This window comes from Capra hircus, chromosome 9, assembly GCF_001704415.2.
Source record: "Capra hircus breed San Clemente chromosome 9, ASM170441v1, whole genome shotgun sequence".
NCBI classification, from domain to species: domain Eukaryota; kingdom Metazoa; phylum Chordata; class Mammalia; order Artiodactyla; family Bovidae; genus Capra; species Capra hircus.
In genome coordinates this window covers 2,047,629-2,064,963 of record NC_030816.1, presented here as the reverse complement: position 1 = coordinate 2,064,963, position 17,335 = coordinate 2,047,629, and the positions used below count along the sequence as shown (strand labels likewise).

Sequence of the window (17,335 nt, the reverse complement as noted above, 5' to 3'; positions counted from 1 at the left end):
GAAGACTCTTGAGAGTCCCTTGGACCGCAAGGAGATCCAACTAGTCCATTCTGAAGGAGATCAGCCCTGGGATTTCTTTGGAAGGAATGATGCTAGAGCTGAAACTCCAGTACTTCGGACACCTAATGAGAAGAGTTGACTCATTGGAAAAGACTCTGATGCTGGGATTGGGGGCAGGAGGAGAAGGGGACGACTGAGGATGAGATGGCTGGATGGCATCACGGACTCGATGGACGTGAGTCTGAGTGAACTCCGGGAGTTGGTGCTGGACAGGGAGGCCTGGTGTGCTGCGATTCATGGGGTCGCAGAGTCGGACACGACTGAACTACTGAACTGAACTGAACTGAACTGAATGTAATAAAATATGAAATTATATCTTTTATCAAGCTAGTAGTTTTTAATACATTAAACTTCACATGAAGCCATTCTGCTACGTTATTTTTATAAAGCTTTAAGTGGTTTAAGGGTGATTGCAGAGTTAAAATACATCCCAATCACACAAAACTCTATTCTGGCTTTCCTCTGCTTTTTATGTAGAGGAGCTCTAGGCAGGATGAAAGTAAGTGTTGTCATTTTTTTTTTTTTTTAGGAAAAAGGAAGATTGAGTTAACTGTGATTTGGCAGCTTTGCCTCAGTAACTGTGAAATTTTTTCACCTAGTACTTTCACATCTATATCCAGAAAGGTATCTTACAGCAAAAGTAAAATTAACCATTACCCACCTCAGATTTTCCACGTATCTAAATAGCATACTGCCAGTTCTCTTATGAAGTTCTAGAGTTCTCAGAAGGAAAGATTTTCAATGAAAGAGTCATTTCTAATAATTTTCTGATACTACAAAAGAACCCCAAATGGATGTTTTGGAAAAGAACCTATTTTGAAAATAAATATTCTGCCTCAGAGAATGAACTTAACAAATCAGGTAACAAATTTCAAGTGTGCCTGGGAAAATTAAAGTTTGATAGGCACCCAGGCAAATTTCAGCTGTGTTTTTCTGTCAGGAAAGTCAGTTTACAGAGCCAAGGGGATGATGAGTGAGGGACCCTGGGACTGAAAAATGATTGAAAGGAGTACAAGTATTAAGAAAGATTTTGTGAACTTTTATACTCAGTAAAATGAATTTGCTGTTTTGTACAGTGTACTATTCACTTAACCAGTATTTACTGAGCATTTTCTAACATGCCAATTCTAGGTGCTGGGGATACAATCGTCGGGATACAACCGCCCGACGCAGCTGTGTACAGCACACACTCAGCTCAAGGAACAGTAACGGTCTCACGACAATGGAGAAAAAACAAACAAAACTGACTGTATCCGTGTAAGAGGAGTTAACCCTTTTTGTTTCGTATTTTATCCAGCCAAACCAGGTTGCTCAGTTTTACGCCTTCTTGTTCAAAATACACAAACTAATTTCTTTCATATTAATTTTATCCAAGCTATTTAAAAAGAGGACGTAACTCCTCACTGCTTGCCTCTCCGGTCTCAAAAGTAGTCTGTGTCTCCCCAGCCTCAGCTCCTGGGCCATCCCGCCGCTCAGCGAAGACGCCGAAGCGCAGAGACGGCCAGCCGCCTAGAGCGGCCACAGCTGGCCGACCGCCCTCTCTTTTCTTTTGCTCTCTATGGTTAGGAGTGCCGGCCCCGCCTCTGCCCGGAACTATTTGGGTTCCAGGCGCTTGCGCAAGGCCAGAAGGTAGTTCCGGTTCCGGCGTGGGGCGTTCTCGTTGGTGGTGGTCAGTTGCCGCGGTTGGTGGGGCAGTAACTGAGCCAAGATGCTGCGGAATCTTCTGGTGAGGAGCTGCTCGGCTAGCCACGGTGATGTAGGGCGGGAGGGTTGGGAGCGGAGGCTGCAGAGTCACGACGGAAAACTGGGAGAGAAGGGAGAGGGCGGCTTCGGAAGTCACCTTGGTTGGTGTCCTTTTCGCTTGACCTTCCTTCCCTTCCGTGCATCCCTCTCGCCCCAAGCTGTGCTGAATAGCTGTAGGGAGAGGAGAAGCCTGGGAGGAGGCCGGAAGGTTGTGCGTTACACATGCCTGGGGCTCTTAGTCGCCACCCCTGGTCTTGAGGGTCCAGGTGGGAAGTTTCTGATACCCGGAAGCCTCGGAAGGATACAGCCTCCGATACTGAAAGGTTTGAGTTCAGTGGTTGTAGGCTTTATGGGTGTCAGAAGGCAGTTTGAAAACAATCTACTCAATTTTGGGTGGGGCTTTAGGAGCATTCATGGCCGAAGGGTCGTGTTGCTATCACCAGGCGGTTTTCCGCGGTGTCCTCTACTCCTCCACCGACTTTGAGCATGCGGAATAGTTTCCCCAAATTTTGAGAACGAAAAGGAAAATGTAACCGTGGTCGTTTTCATCTTCTCAATGTATTATTTATTTTAGAAAATGGAGTGCATATTTGTTGTTTTAATCCAACTGGATATGTAACGCAAGTCTCTCTTGTAAAAGATTTATCCCTATTGATTTTTGAGGAAAAATGTAATGAGGGAAGCATTTTGATTAAGTAGGAATCATGCCAGTTTATTTGATACCAACTAATAGGTTTTTAATAATCTGGTACAGTGTTAAATAAGAAACTTTGATTCTAGTGTTATTTTGTAACCATTGTTTATTTTTATAATATTTATGTATCAGTATGTTTTCCTCATATATTGTTACTGGTTCAGTTCAGGTAAAGGTCATGATTTTTTTCGCTCCAAATCTACATGAATTTCCTCTTGAATGTATTTGGTAATTCAGAATGCAATGTAAAATGCAATGGACAGGAAACAAAGGAAAACCTAAGTGCTTGTCTATAGCTTTGTTATTGACGAATCAGATATGTTTTAACTGTCAGTTCCACTTTTCTGTAGTACTAAAGATTAGAAATGGTTAAGGGTTTCTTTAAGCCCTAAGTCTAACATGGATTTTTAAATTTCAGGCTCTCCGTCAGATTGCTAAGAGGACCATAAGTACTGCTTCACGCAGGCAGTTTGAAAATAAGGTTCCAGAGAAACAAAAGCTGTTTCAGGTATTGAAGTATTTTATAGGTGTTACTTGTAAAATTAGATTACTGAAAGTTGGAGGTAGGAGGTAAATTTGCTTGTTAGCAATCCTGCTGTGTTAGCAAAAGAATAATAAGCAACTGCCTATTAATAGCGAACTGGGCATTTGATATAACCAGGAGGCCTTTGAGACAGCAGACGAAATGAGGGGGGAAGGGTAAAGGTCAAGACACTTTCTTTTGGAGGGGTCACCTTGGGTTGGTACTCTCTGGGGTAGTTGCACAGTAGTGGACAAACAGAAGGAGCTCAGAAACGGAGCAAATATATGCATAGAAGCTTGATACACGTTAAAGGTGTATCCATATTAGTGGGGAAAGGATGCAGTAAATTGATGTTGGAAAAATTGGCTGGCTTTTAGGAAGAAAGTAAAGTTACAGCCCTTCTATATTTTATATAGATTTATTTTATTTTATAAAAGATTAATTTTAGATGTAAATACTTCTCCCTCAAAAAAAACTAAAAGATAATATAGGAGAATTTTTTCCAGTTTTACTGAGGTATGTTTGACAAGTAAAAATTGTATGTGTTTAGGTTGTACCTGATTTTTACTTAAGGTGTACATTGTTTACATTTAATATATCTGTGAATGATTATCACACTCAGGTTTAATCTTAGGAGCCATCCTCAGAAAGTCTTTACAAAGCCTAGAAGCTGTAAAGGAGAAAAATTGCGCAGTTTGGTGACAAGAAAATTTCAAATGTTCTGTGGTTACAAGAGCTCAGTGACAAATTGAGAGAAAAGTTTTAAAATTAACGAAAAGTCAATATCCTTATTATACAGAGAGCTATAAATCAGTAGGAAATGCAAATTAAAATGACAAGTTGCTACTTTTTCCCCTGATTGATTGTCACAATTTTAGAAGATTTAAAATAGGTTATGATAGCCAGGTATGGGATATATGTATATTCCTATACAGTACATTGATACATGCCAGGTGGTAGTATTGGTACAGAAATTTTACAGGGTGTTTGAAAGTATCATTAGAAACAAATTACATACGCTATGATCCAGGACTCCCATTTTAAAAATCTTTGCTACATAGGGAATTTGCTGACAGTCCAGAGTTAAAACTGCACTTCTAATGCGGAAGGCATGGGTTGGATCCCTGGTTGGGAAACTCAAGATCCCACGTCTGTGAGGTGTGACCAAAAAAGTAAAAATTACACACACATGCAAAAAGGATCTTTCCTACAGAATAGTAGCATAAATATATAAAAGTAGGAAATAGGCTGTTATTCATTATGGGATTTTAATATTAAAAAAATCCCAACCTAAACACGCATTAATAAAAGATTGGCTAATTATGACACTTTTTACACAGTGGAATGCTATATAGCCATTAAAAGGAACAAAGTAGGTTTAAATGGACTAACAGTGGTTTTTAACATAAGTATTGAGTGAAAAATAGTGTGACAGATCATTATATAGCACAGTCTCATTCATGTAAGTATGTGCATAATTTAGAAGCTTTGACAGTATGAGCTTTAAGAAATTAAGGCTATGTATTTTGCTGTCAGTAGTGGATTTCTCATGAGGAAAGACTTAATGGCACATAGCAGTTTACCTTTTATAAGTAGTTAGGTTATTGATTTTTTGTTTTATTGTGATCTCTGGTTTTTCATAAAGAAAATTTTAAATGGTTAAAAAAAATTCTGTCGTATGCTACAAAAAATAAAACATATTGAGTAGATGTATAGAATATCTACTGTATGCCAGGTGCTGGATGGGCGCACTAAAGATGTAATTTAGGGTTATAAACCAAAATACTCTCCCCATTTTTTAAGGGAAGGAAGATCCCTATAACCAAATCTAAAGTTTGATGATTACTACATTTTTAAAATTGATGAAGTCAATATATTTTCATAGCTATACTGTTTGTATTTTCCTTGGAAAGAGCATCTTTTTTAGATCTGGAATTAACTTTAAAAGATAAAGAATGTTGATTTTTAGGAGTTTTTATTTTAACAGTAGTTGCAGTAGAGAAAGAATCAGGAAAATTACAGTCCTTTTTAATTTTGATATTTAAAATATTTCAGTTCCAGGTGTCTAAGAAGCCACTACTTTCATATGAATGGATTAATCTTTTTCATTTAGTTGGAAGCAAATGACACATGTATTAATTATTATTTATCCTAGGAGGATAATGGAATTCCAGTGCATCTGAAGGGTGGGATAGCTGATGCCCTCCTGTATAGAGCCACCATGATTCTTACAGTTGGTGGTAAGTTGGTGGAATGTTTGCTCTGTAGCAAAGTCATAGTAGGGATAGCTAACAACATCATTGCTCTCACTACGCCAGTGTTTTAACACAGGCAGTCTGTCCCCAGAACCTGAGGTCTTAATTGCTTCACATACGATGACTCAAGAAGATGATTGATACACATTGTATAAGAACAGTTTAGTGTCTTAAAAAAAAATAAGCCAATGAAGTTTGATGATTATCTTGTGATAGAGGTGGCTTTTGGAATGTGCCTCTGGTGGCTGTGCAGGCCTTTGGAGGAGTCAAAGATAGCTGCTGCTCCCCATCTCCTGTAACAGGGGTTCTTACGTATTTTGACTGGGATACATAATAGAAACACAGTTTAGATGTAAACCATGTACATATGTATTTATGATGGAAATAAAACCTTCTGCAAGACAGTACTTTTTCCCTACATGTAAAGCACTTTAATATTTTTTCTGTGAATTGGGTGGGTCCATTATTCAGTACTAGCAATCACAAATTGGTATTTGTGATTAGAGTATCACAAATTGGAGTTCTAGGAACAGAGTTAGGAATTTGAATGATTCCTCCCTAGGGGAGAAGGGAACATAATATTAGTGATTACTGTGTGCTTGTTCTGTTGATAGGAAAGCCGCATACATGGGTTTCTATAACCTTTGTATTAAGTCTGTAATGTGTCCTCCTTTTAAAGATGAAGTTGCGTTAATTTTGTTGTTGTTCAGTCACTAAGTCATGTTACTAAGTCATGTCTGACTCCTTGCAACCCCATGGACCACAGCACCCCAGGCTCCCCTCATGGGGGAAGCAAGAAGACTGAAGCAGTTTGCCATTTCCTCCTCTAGTGGACTACGTTTTGTTAGAACTCTTCATTATGACCCATCCATCTTGGGTCATGTGCATGGCTTGGCTCATAGATTCATTCAATTAATGCAAGCCCCTTTGCTGAGACCAGGCTGTGGTCCATGAAGGGCTGTGTTAATTACCCAGGATAATACCACTTCTTTGTGGAATAGCTGATGTTTGAACTCTAATCACAAAGTCCCCTTGCTTGTGCCAAGGTGCCTTCTTTGACTTGAGTTGAATGTAGTGAAGGGCCGTTTATGGACAATAACCAGAGAGTGACATTTGGGCTTTATTAAGGTAAAGTCCTAAATTAGAAATTCTTACTTATAGATTTGATTATTTAAAAATTATATGTCACTCTTCCTTGGTTTTATATTGATGATACACTTCAGGGAAGGCTTTGGATATTTGACCTTCTTTGGCTTTTGAATCATTCTTAGCATTTCTCAGGCAATCTTAGGTTATATATTCTTAATCTTATTTTAAATTTTTACATGCCATTAAGTTAGCAAATACATTATTTTACTGTGTCTAACACTTCCTATACAAGTTAACTAATATTGAAATGATATTAAATGTGTTTGTATATATTTTAAATTTTGCCAGCATCTATCAAAATACTTTTGTATGTTCTCATAAAAGTAGTCATAATACCAAGATTTCCTTTACTTTACCTTTCCAACTTTTTAGCTGGAATATTGAGTTTATACATTCAAACCTCAGGGTTTCTTAAGTTCTTATTTTGTCTCTTCTCATTTTTCAGGAACGGCATATGCCATGTATGAACTGGCTGTGGCTTCATTTCCCAAGAAGCAGGATTGACTTCAGTTTATCCTGCCAGCAATCAGTTGGTTCAATTCCATTCAGCTCTCTGTGGACCAGTAATCTGACACATAACTGAGTTCTTTGGGGATCAATATTTATTGACTTGTATTAGCTGCCACCAATAAAGCAGTCTTTACCATGCCTTTTTTTATTTTATCACTTTAGGATACATTATACCAGTAATAGCAGCCTTATAAACCTTGGTAAGGAGCAAAAAATGTTTCTTTTGTCATTAGGTTATATAAAGTACTGTTGTGGTATTATTTTAGTGACTTTATTTTTAGCAGCTTCAGGTTACAACAGGGAATGGTCTTCAGCTCTAAAAGAGCTTGACACATGGAGAGTCTTAGAGTCTTTCTCTCTTCCTCCTCCATGCTGTACTGTATCCTGGGGTGTGCTAGTACCTGAGGTTAGTAGAAGCAGGTTATTTTTGGCTCATGGGGTTCAAGTTTTTTTTTCCTCTTAGCTGTGTGTTTATGGTCAAGAATATTGGATGTATTCTGCAGTGTGAAATAGGCTTTAGCAGAGTAGCTGGAAAGTAATCCAGCGCTTGTTCTTTTCACACTCAGAGTGGGCTTCTGTCATGTTAGTTTGATCCATAATGTGAAGTGTGCCTTTCCTTAAAATGCTTCATCTGTCACAGTTAATCTTCTGGGGGAATAGAAGGAGTCAGACTTGGTCATCTCCTCTGCGAGGCGTGCGCTTGTAATGCCCATGAAGATGAGTCTAGGTGTGTCAGACCTCGGGGCAATCCATGAGTAATGGTTTTCTAAACTTCAATTTCTGGATAAAGTTGAGAAAGTCAGTATATTTAGAAAAATAGAGTCAAGTCTGAAATAGCCAAACCAAATCTTTGCCTTTTAAAACATTGAGGCTTATTATACAAATCCATCTCAACAGGTACCTGATAAAAGGTGTTTCAGCCTTGAATCTCGGAAGTCAGATCTTGGGAGCCGTATACCTAACCTGCTACTGAATGCAGGAGTCGGCCCAGCCTCTTACAGAATCTCATTACTAACAGCAGACAACACTGCTTTTGAAAGGAGTGTAATGAGTATCATTAGACATTTCTAAATTTGGAGGAAGGTCTGAAGTTGGTATGGAATCTGGTCCAATTCTATGATTCAGAGCGAAAAAGCAGCCACTGATAATATTTTGAAACTAGTTACATTTATCAGCATTGTGGTGGTGATTTAGTCACTAAGTCGTGTCTGACTCTTGGAATCCCTTAGGCTGTGTAGCCTGCCAGGCTCCTCTGTCCATGGGATTCTCCAGGCAAGAATACTGGAGTCAGTTGCCATTTCCTTCCCCAGAGGATCTTCCCAACCCAGGAATCGAACCTGGGTATCCTGCATTGCAGGCAGATTCTTTACTGACTGAGCTCTGAGGGAAGCCCCTCATAGCAATCAGCATTGTATAAAGGAAAATTTCATCCATGTGATTTGAAATGCTTTTCTAACATGATGTGAAAGATACTTTTGTACAGCAAAAAAAGAAGTCCAGCTTGGTATCCTTGATAGCCTTTATCTCTTGGAGCTGTGAGGTGCTTATCTATTTCTAATGAAATCTAGTGAGGAAATACACGTGATTGGATAAAGCAGAAGTTGGTTAAATGCTTAAGATACTTAAAAATATTTTTAAGTGCTGTAATTAAGTTTTTGCCTTTCACTCTAAAATTCTGCACAGTCAGCAGGGGTGGAAATGCTGCTGCTGCTAAGTCACTTCAGTCGTGTCTGACTCTGTGCGACCCCATAGACGGCAGCCCACTAGGCTCCCCCATCCCTGGGATTCTCCAGGCAAGAACACTGGAGTGGGTTGCCATTTCCTTCACCAAGAAGGTGAAAAGTGAAAGTGAAGTCGCTCAGTCGTATCTGACTCCTAACGACCCCATGGACTGCAACCTACCAGGCTCCCTGGTCCATGGGATTTTCCAGGCAAGAGTACTGGAGTGGGGTGCCGTTGCCTTCTCTGAGGGGTGGAAATGGGAAGGTGACAAAGGGTAAGATCTCAGAAGAGGGTTTGCTGGGTAGAAGCCTGTGAACTTACCTGGTGCACTTAGCATTTAGTAAGGGAGAGATGACTCTTGCTGATAAATTTCAAAGACCGACCAAGTGTCCATAGAACAGCTCGTAAGGAGTATCAAAAATGTGCCCTTCAAAAACATTTGTCATTTCAATCTCCTTTGTAGCTTTACCACATATTCTTTTGAGAATAGTGAAGTGAAAGTTGCTCAATCATGTCTGACTCTGTGACCCCATGGACTGTTGTCCGTGGAATTCTCCAGGGCAGAATACTGGCAGAATTTCCCTTCTCAAGGGGACCTTCCCAAACCTAGGGATTGTGCACAGGTCTCCCGCATTGTAGGTGGATTCTTTACCAGCTGAGCCACCGGGAAAGCCCTCATTATAGTATCTGCTGCTCTACTATTTGAGAATAGTATCTGCTATTAAACAAGAAGTTCTATGGTGATATTATCCCATTAATATAAACGCCATGGGAGATATGTTTAAGTGAAATTATGTTAGTACTGTACTCAGGATTGCATTTATAGTCTAGCTGTTCTAGATGAAATTACATTGAAAAGCTAAAGCTCAGGGCATGCAGTTTACCCACAGATACAAACAGCAAGACTTGAAGGCTAAGTTTATCTTGAATTGTTGAAGTTCATGGTCTTTCCAGTATACGTCATCATATCGGATGTTTAGTTTTATTGGCTGGGACAGCTTCAGTGCGCTGCTGGAAGCATTGTCGGTAACTATGAGTGCCCTGCAGACTTCATCCCCTGGCCTGTCAGGCTTGAGAAAGGGTGATCAGTACAGTCTCCATGTCCATCTTTCAGGTTTGCGTTGATCTCTCTGTATCGCTTGCAGTCCACCTGCCTGTTTAACATTTGTCTCTCCCTCTTTGCACATGAGCTCTGAAGTCCACGTTCGTCACCAGCCACGTGCGCCTCTGCTTGGTGCGAGCATGCTCAGCCTTGACTGAGTATCTGGGAAAGTGCCCCAGGTTCTGCTGGAGACTGACAGTCCTCCCTTTCCTCCCAGCATTTCCTCCCAGCATTTCCTGTATTCATCTTTGTCGAGAATTCCATGCCTTTGAATTCAAATTTGAGTTAATAATTGTTGATAAGACTGGGAACAAGTGCAGCACTGTAGTCAGTCACAGATCATGAAGTCCGGGAGACCCAGCTTCAAGCTTTATATTAGATGACCGTGGTAGCTAGCCTTGCCTAAACTTGTATCCTCATCTGCATAAATGGAATAATGCCTACTGCACATGGCTATTCTAATGCATGCAATGCAAAAAAATGGTTTCTGACATGCCAAGTGTACAGTAAACGCTAGGTACTTCTATTGTCCTCTGAGAGAAAGAAACTGTATCTTTTCAATTCATCCCTGTCAACTGGGCACAGTGCAGGGTCCATGAGCTGGTCAGGGCTGGTAAGACAGGTCACGCTTTCATCCATGACTTGTCTTCAGGCTCTGCTATCCTCAGCGCATGGCTTTCATTCTCCTTGTAAGATAGCTGCTGCAACTCCTGCTATTGTGTTTGTTTTCGTGCAGGAAGAAGGAAGATCGATGAAAAGACCACATGCTAAACAAGCGAGCTCTATTTAAAGAGCCTCAGAAGCCCCACCAAAGCCTTAAGCTTTTATCTCTTTGGCCAGATCTTCTGCCAAATGGTTGTGTCTGCCGTTCAAGGGAGGCTAAGAAATGTATTAGCTGGGCCTATTACCAAGCAAAATTGGAGTTCTGTTTAGTAACAGGAGACGGTATTGAGTTGGCAAGTAACTGTCTCTGCCCTAGTCAGTTTTTTCGAATTTATTTTTAATTTGAGGATAATTGCTTTACATTGTTGCATTGGGCTCTGACCTACGAGAGCAGGAATCACCCTCATCCCACCCCTCTAGGTTCATCACAGGGCATGGGCTTTCCCCCAGCCAGTTTGTTTGTCAAAAGAATGAAGTCCAAGCTGGAGGAGACAGGAAGGACCTGTGGGCATTTTGGTTCCTGGTTGTAGTTGCCGCCAATGCCCACAGCTGTGCCTGCTCGTAGCTTGATTGCATTTCATCATCAAATAAGTTTCCCTTTGTGCTTAAGTTAGTTCAAGTAGGTTTCTCAAGCAAGAACCCAACCAAAGCAGGATTTCCTGTTTTCATCTCTTATACTATCTAGGACCACACCTCGACCATTTACTCCAAACCAATTATACGCTTAAATTAAGGCAGCCGCTACTGGTTTCTCATAGCAGACAGGAATGTTTCAAACCAGCAAGAATGCAAATAGGGAGAACACGAGTGATAGAAACAAATTACAATGCTGCTATAGTCCGTTTGGTTCAGGGTTTACAGAACCCTTCTGCCATTTGAGGGCTGCTCTTGTGGCTCAGTTGGTAAAGAATCTGCCTGCAATGTGGGAGCCCTGGGTTCGATCCTGGTGGGAAGATCCCCTGGAGAACAGAAGGCTACCCACTCCAGTATTCTGGCCTGGAGAATTCCATGGACTATAGTCATGGGTCGCAAACAGTTGGACACAACTGAGCGGCTTTCACTTTCTGTCGTTTGAGGTAGTTATACACAGTTCCCCAAAGCTGCCGATTGATTTCACAGACATCTAGCCTGGGACTCCCACTGCTCGGGTCCTGTATGCACCCATGTGTAGGGCAACACCTCATGAGCCACTACCAGGACTTTGTTTCTACGTATACACAAGTTAACATATATTGGGTACTACGGGTGCCAATCTCTCTTGTGGGTGCCTGGGAATCATTGTTGAACAAAATATGCAGATTCTTATCCTCACTGAGTTCCATTAGAGTGAGGGGGTGGCAAGGAAGACAGTTAATAAAACATAAAGATAAATTGTACATTATGTTAGTGGGAGAGTCAATTCCTTGGTAGGTTGGTAATTGGGGTCCCTGAGGAGGAGAGACAGGTCTGGGGCTCTCAAGGAGGTTATGGGATCTGGAGTCCTCAAGGAGAAGAAAGGACAATGTTCTTTTGTTTAAGCCCAGAGCTGATGATTGCACGACAAAACAATTCATCTTGCTCAATGATATGTTTTTCTTAAATTCTGTACCAATGATTATATGACAACAATGTATCTTACTTGAGGACATATTTCTCCTTCTTGGGGATCTGACAAATCCTGTCATCTTAAAATGTATATTAGAGAGTGGGTCTGGAAAAATCTTTATTTATTGTTGGTTGTAATCCCATTATCTTAAAATGTAAATTGTGGGAATGAGTCTGGTAAGACCTTTACAGCCTTGAGACATTCTTTTGATTTACTGTAATAACCAATTGAAAGAGTATATAGCTCTCTTCCCAAGACTAGCGAGGGGGCCACTCTCCGCCCCCTTCTGATGTCTGTGTCAGAAGCTTTCTCTGTCACTTTTCATACTTTAATAAAACTCTGCTACACAGAAGCCCTTGCGTGATCAAGCTTGGTCCCTGGTTCTGAAGCTAAATCTTTGGAAATCACGAATCTGATACTGTTCACCATAAGCTACGTTAGCAGGTAACGAATCCTGTGGTGGTGGTGGGGGAACCAAATGGCATGGGGCTGGGGTTATTGGTTGTAGTAGTAAATGAGGTATGAGGACAGGTGTCAATGGGAAGCAGACTTAGTGCTTATTCGCTCAGTTCAGTTCAGTTCAGTCACTCAGTCGTGTCCGACTCTTGCAACCCCATGAATCGCAGCACGCCAGGCCTCCCTGTCCATCACCAACTCCCGGAGTTCACTCAAGACTCATGTCCATCGAGTCAGTGATGCCATCCAGCCATCTCATCCTCAGTCGTCCCCTTCTCCTCCTGCCCCCAATCCCTCCCAGCATCAGAGTCTTTTCCAATGAGTCAACTTTTCACATGAGGTGGCCAAAGTACTGGAGCTTCAGCTTTAGCATCATTCCTTCTAAAAAAATCCCAGGGCTGATCTCCTTCAGAATGGACTGGTTGGATCTCCTTGCAGTCCAAGGGACTCTCAAGACTCTTCTCAACACCACAGTCAAAAGGATCAATTCTTCGGCGCTCAGCCTTCTTCACAGTCCAACTCTCACATCCATCACATGACCACAGGAAAAACCATAGCCTTGACTAGACGGACCTTAGTCGGCAAAGTAATATCTCTGCTTTTGAATATGCTATCTAGGTTGGTCATAACTTTTCTTCCAAGGAGTAAGCATCTTTTAATTTCATGGCTGCAGTCACCATCTGCAGTGATTTTGGAGCCCCCCAAAATAAAGTCTGACACTGTTTCCACTGTTTTCCCATCTATTTCCCATGAAGTGATGGGACCAGATGCCATGATCTTCGTTTTCTGAATGCTGAGCTTTAGGCCAACTTTTTCACTCTCCTCTTTCACTTTCATCAAGAGACTTTTAGTTCCTCTTCACTTTCTGTCATAAGGTGGTGTCATCTGCATATCTGAGGTTATTGATATTTCTCCCGGCGATCTTGATTCCAGCTTGTGTTTCTTCCAGTCCAGGGTTTCTCATGATGTACTCTGCATATAAGTTAAATAAGCAGAGTGACAATATACAGCCTTGATGTATTCCTTTTCCTATTTGGAACCAGTCTGTTGTTCCATGTCCAGTTCTAACTGTTGCTTCCTGACCTGCATACAGATTTCTCAAGAGCAGGTCAGGTGGTTTGGTATCCCCATCTCTTTCAGATTTTCCACAGTTTACTGTGATCCACACAGTCAAAGGCTTTGGCATAGTCAATACAGCAGAAATAGATGTGTTTCTGGAACTCTCTTGCTTTTTCCAAGATCCAGGCGGATGTTGGCAATTTGATCTCTGGTTCCTCTGCCTTTTCTAAAACCAGCTTGACATCAGGAAATACATGGTTCATGTATTGCTGAAGCCTGGCTTGGAGAATTTTGAGCATTTCTTTACTAGCGTGTGAGATGAGTGCAATTGTGCGGTAGTTTGAGCATTCTTTGGCATTGCCTTTCTTTGGAATTGGAATGAAAATTGAACTTTTCCAGTCCTGTGGCCACTGCTGAGTTTACCAAATTTGCTGGCATACTGAGTGCAGCACTTTCACAGCATCATCTTTCAGGATTTGAAACAGGCTCAACTGGAATTCCATCACCTCCACTAGCTTTGTTCGTAGCAATGCTTCCAAGGCCCACTTGACTTCACATTCCAGATGTCTGGCTCTAGTGAGTGATCACACCATCGTGATTAATCTGGGTCATGAAGATCTTTTTGTACAGTTCTTTCTGTGTATTCTTGCCACCTCTTCTTAATATCTTCTGTTTCTGTTAGGTCCATACCATTTCTGTCCTTTATTGAGCCCATCTTTGCATGAAATATTCCCTTGGTATCTCTAATTTTCTTGAAGAGATCTCTCGTCTTTCCCATTCTGTTCTTTTCCTCTATTTCTTTGCACTGATCGCTAAAGAAGGCTTTCTTATGTCTTTCTTGCCATTCTTTGGAACTCTGCATTCAGATGCTTATATCATTCCTTTTCTCCTTTGCTTTTTGCTTCTCTTCTTTTCACAGCTATTTGTAAGGCCTCCTCAGACAGCCATTTTTCTTTTTTGAGAACAAAATTACAGATGCTGCTAATAAAAGTCCCCGTTTGGTTTCAGGGTTTTACGAGACGCCTTTCGCCATGTTGAGGGCTGCTCTTGTGGCTCAGTTGGTAAAGAATCTGCCTGCAAATGTGGGAAGCCCTGGGTCGATCCCTGGTTGGGAAATCCCTGGAGAACAGAAAGGCTACCCACTCCAGTATTCTGGCCTGGAGAGGATTCCATGGACTATAGTCCATGGGTCGCAAACAGTTGGACAGAACTGAGCGGCTTCACTTTCTGTCCGTTTGAGGTAGTTCATAACACAAGTTCCCCCAAACTGCCGATTGATTTCACAGACATCTAGGCCCTGGGACTTCCACTGCTCGGGTCGTGTAGCACCATGTTAGGGCAACACGCTCATGAGGCACACCCACAGGACTTTGTTTGCTACCGTATACGCACAAGTTAACATATATTGGGTCCTACAGGGTCCAATCTCTGCTTGTGGGTGCCCTAGGGACATCATTGTTGAACAAAATAGGCAGATTCTATCCTCACTGGTTTCCAGTTAGAGTGAGGGGGTGCAGGAAGACAGTTAATAAACCATACCGATGAATGGTCGCATTATGTTAGTGGGAGAGTCAATTCCTTGGTAGGCTTGTAATTTGGGGGTTCCCCTGAGAGGCGAGACAGTCTGGGCTCTCAAAGGAGGTTATGGGGATCTGGAGTCCTCAAGGGCAAGAAAAGGACAAAATGATTCTTTTGTTTAAGCCGGGGCAGAGCTGATGATTGCCGACAAACACAATTGCATCTTGCTCTGGATTCTCCAGGCAAGAACTGGAGTGGGTTGCCATTTCCTTCACCAAGAAGGTGAAAAGTGAAAGTGAAGTCGCTCAGTCGTATCTGACTCCTAACGACCCATGGACTGCAACCTACCAGGCTCCCTGGTCCATGGGATTTTCCAGGCAAGAGTCTGGAGTGGGGTGCCGTTGCCTTCTCTGAGGGTGGAAATGGGAAGGTGACAAAGGGTAAGATCTCAGAAGAGGGTTTGCTGGGTAGAAGCCTGTGAACTTACCTGGTGCACTTAGCATTTAGTAAGGGAGAGATGACTCTTGCTGATAAATTTCAAAGACCGACCAAGTGTCCATAGAACAGCTCGTAAGGAGTATCAAAAATGTGCCCTTCAAAAACATTTGTCATTTCAATCTCCTTTGTAGCTTTACCACATATTCTTTTGAGAATAGTGAAGTGAAAGTTGCTCAATCATGTCTGACTCTGTGACCCCATGGACTGTTGTCCGTGGAATTCTCCAGGGCAGAATACTGGCAGAATTTCCCTTCTCAAGGGGACCTTCCCAACCTAGGGATTGTGCACAGGTCTCCCGCATTGTAGGTGGATTCTTTACCAGCTGAGCCACCGGGAAAGCCCTCATTATAGTATCTGCTGCTCTACTATTTGAGAATAGTATCTGCTATTAAACAAGAAGTTCTATGGTGATATTATCCCATTAATATAAACGCCATGGGAGATATGTTTAAGTGAAATTATGTTAGTACTGTACTCAGGATTGGCATTTATAGTCTAGCTGTTCTAGATGAAATTACATTGAAAGCTAAAGCTCAGGGCATGCAGTTTACCCACAGATACAAACAGCAAGACTTGAAGGCTAAGTTTATCTTGAATTGTTGAAGTTCATGGTCTTTCCAGTATACGTCATCATATCGGATGTTTATTTATTGGCTGGGACAGCTTCAGTGCGCTGCTGGAAGCATTGTCGGTAACTATGAGTGCCCTGCAGACTTCATCCCCTGGCCTGTCAGGCTTGAGAAAGGGTGATCAGTACAGTCTCCATGTCCATCTTTCAGGTTTGCGTTGATCTTCTCTCTGTATCGCTTGCAGTCCACCTGCCGTTTAACATTTGTCTCTCCCTCTTTGCACATGAGCTCTGAAGTCCACGTTCGTCACCAGCCACGTGCGCCTCTGCTTGGTGCGAGCATGCTCAGCCTTGACTGAGTATCTGGGAAAGTGCCCCAGGTTCTGCTGGAGACTGACAGTCCTCCCTTTCCTCCCAGCATTTCCTCCCAGCATTTCCTGTATTCATCTTTGTCGAGAATTCCATGCCTTTGAATTCAAATTTGAGTTAATAATTGTTGATAAGACTGGGAACAAGTGCAGCACTGTAGTCAGTCACAGATCATGAAGTCGGAGACCCAGCTTCAAGCTTTATATTAGATGACCGTGGTAGCTAGCCTTGCTAAACTTGTATCCTCATCTGCATAAATGGAATAATGCCTACTGCACATGGCTATTCTAATGCATGCAATGCAAAAAAATGGTTTCTGACATGCCAAGTGTACAGTAAACGCTAGTACTTCTATTGTCCTCTGAGAGAAAGAACTGTATCTTTTCAATTCATCCCTGTCAACTGGGCACAGTGCAGGGTCCATGAGCTGGTCAGGGCTGGTAAGACAGGTCACGCTTTCATCCATGACTTGTCTTCAGGCTCTGCTATCCTCAGCGCATGGCTTTCATTCTCCTTGTAAGATAGCTGCTGCAACTCCTGCTATTGTGTTTGTTTTCGTGCAGGAAGAAGGAAGATCGATGAAAAGACCACATGCTAAACAAGCGAGCTCTATTTAAAGAGCCTCAGAAGCCCCACCAAAGCCTTAAGCTTTTATCTCTTTGGCCAGATCTTCTGCCAAATGGTTGTGTCTGCGTTCAAGGAGGCTAAGAAATGTATTAGCTGGGCCTATTACCAAGCAAAATTGGAGTTCTGTTTAGTAACAGGAGACGGTATTGAGTTGGCAAGTAACTGTCTCTGCCCTAGTCAGTTTTTCGAATTTATTTTTAATTTGAGGATATTGCTTTACATTGTTGCATTGGG

The 17,335-nt window shown here is 41.8% G+C and overlaps 1 protein-coding gene across 1 annotated transcript; it reads left to right on the top strand.

Moving 5' to 3' along the window:
• On the top strand, nucleotides 1,329-7,072 carry LOC102188675 (cytochrome c oxidase subunit 7A2, mitochondrial). Its single transcript, XM_018052871.1, has 4 exons — nucleotides 1,329-1,786; nucleotides 2,916-3,005; nucleotides 5,176-5,260; nucleotides 6,870-7,072. Exons 1-4 carry the CDS (start codon nucleotides 1,769-1,771, stop codon nucleotides 6,926-6,928), a joined length of 252 nt encoding a protein of 83 aa, XP_017908360.1. The 5' UTR covers nucleotides 1,329-1,768; the 3' UTR covers nucleotides 6,929-7,072.

What these genes read in the sequence shown, in the direction of transcription:
- LOC102188675 (XM_018052871.1), top strand. An exon ending in AGAAACAAAAGCTGTTTCAG is followed by an intron (nt 3,006 to 5,175) that starts GTATTGAAGTAT and finishes TATTTATCCTAG; the next exon opens with GAGGATAATGGAATTCCAGT. An exon ending in CATGATTCTTACAGTTGGTG is followed by an intron (nt 5,261 to 6,869) that starts GTAAGTTGGTGG and finishes CTCATTTTTCAG; the next exon opens with GAACGGCATATGCCATGTAT.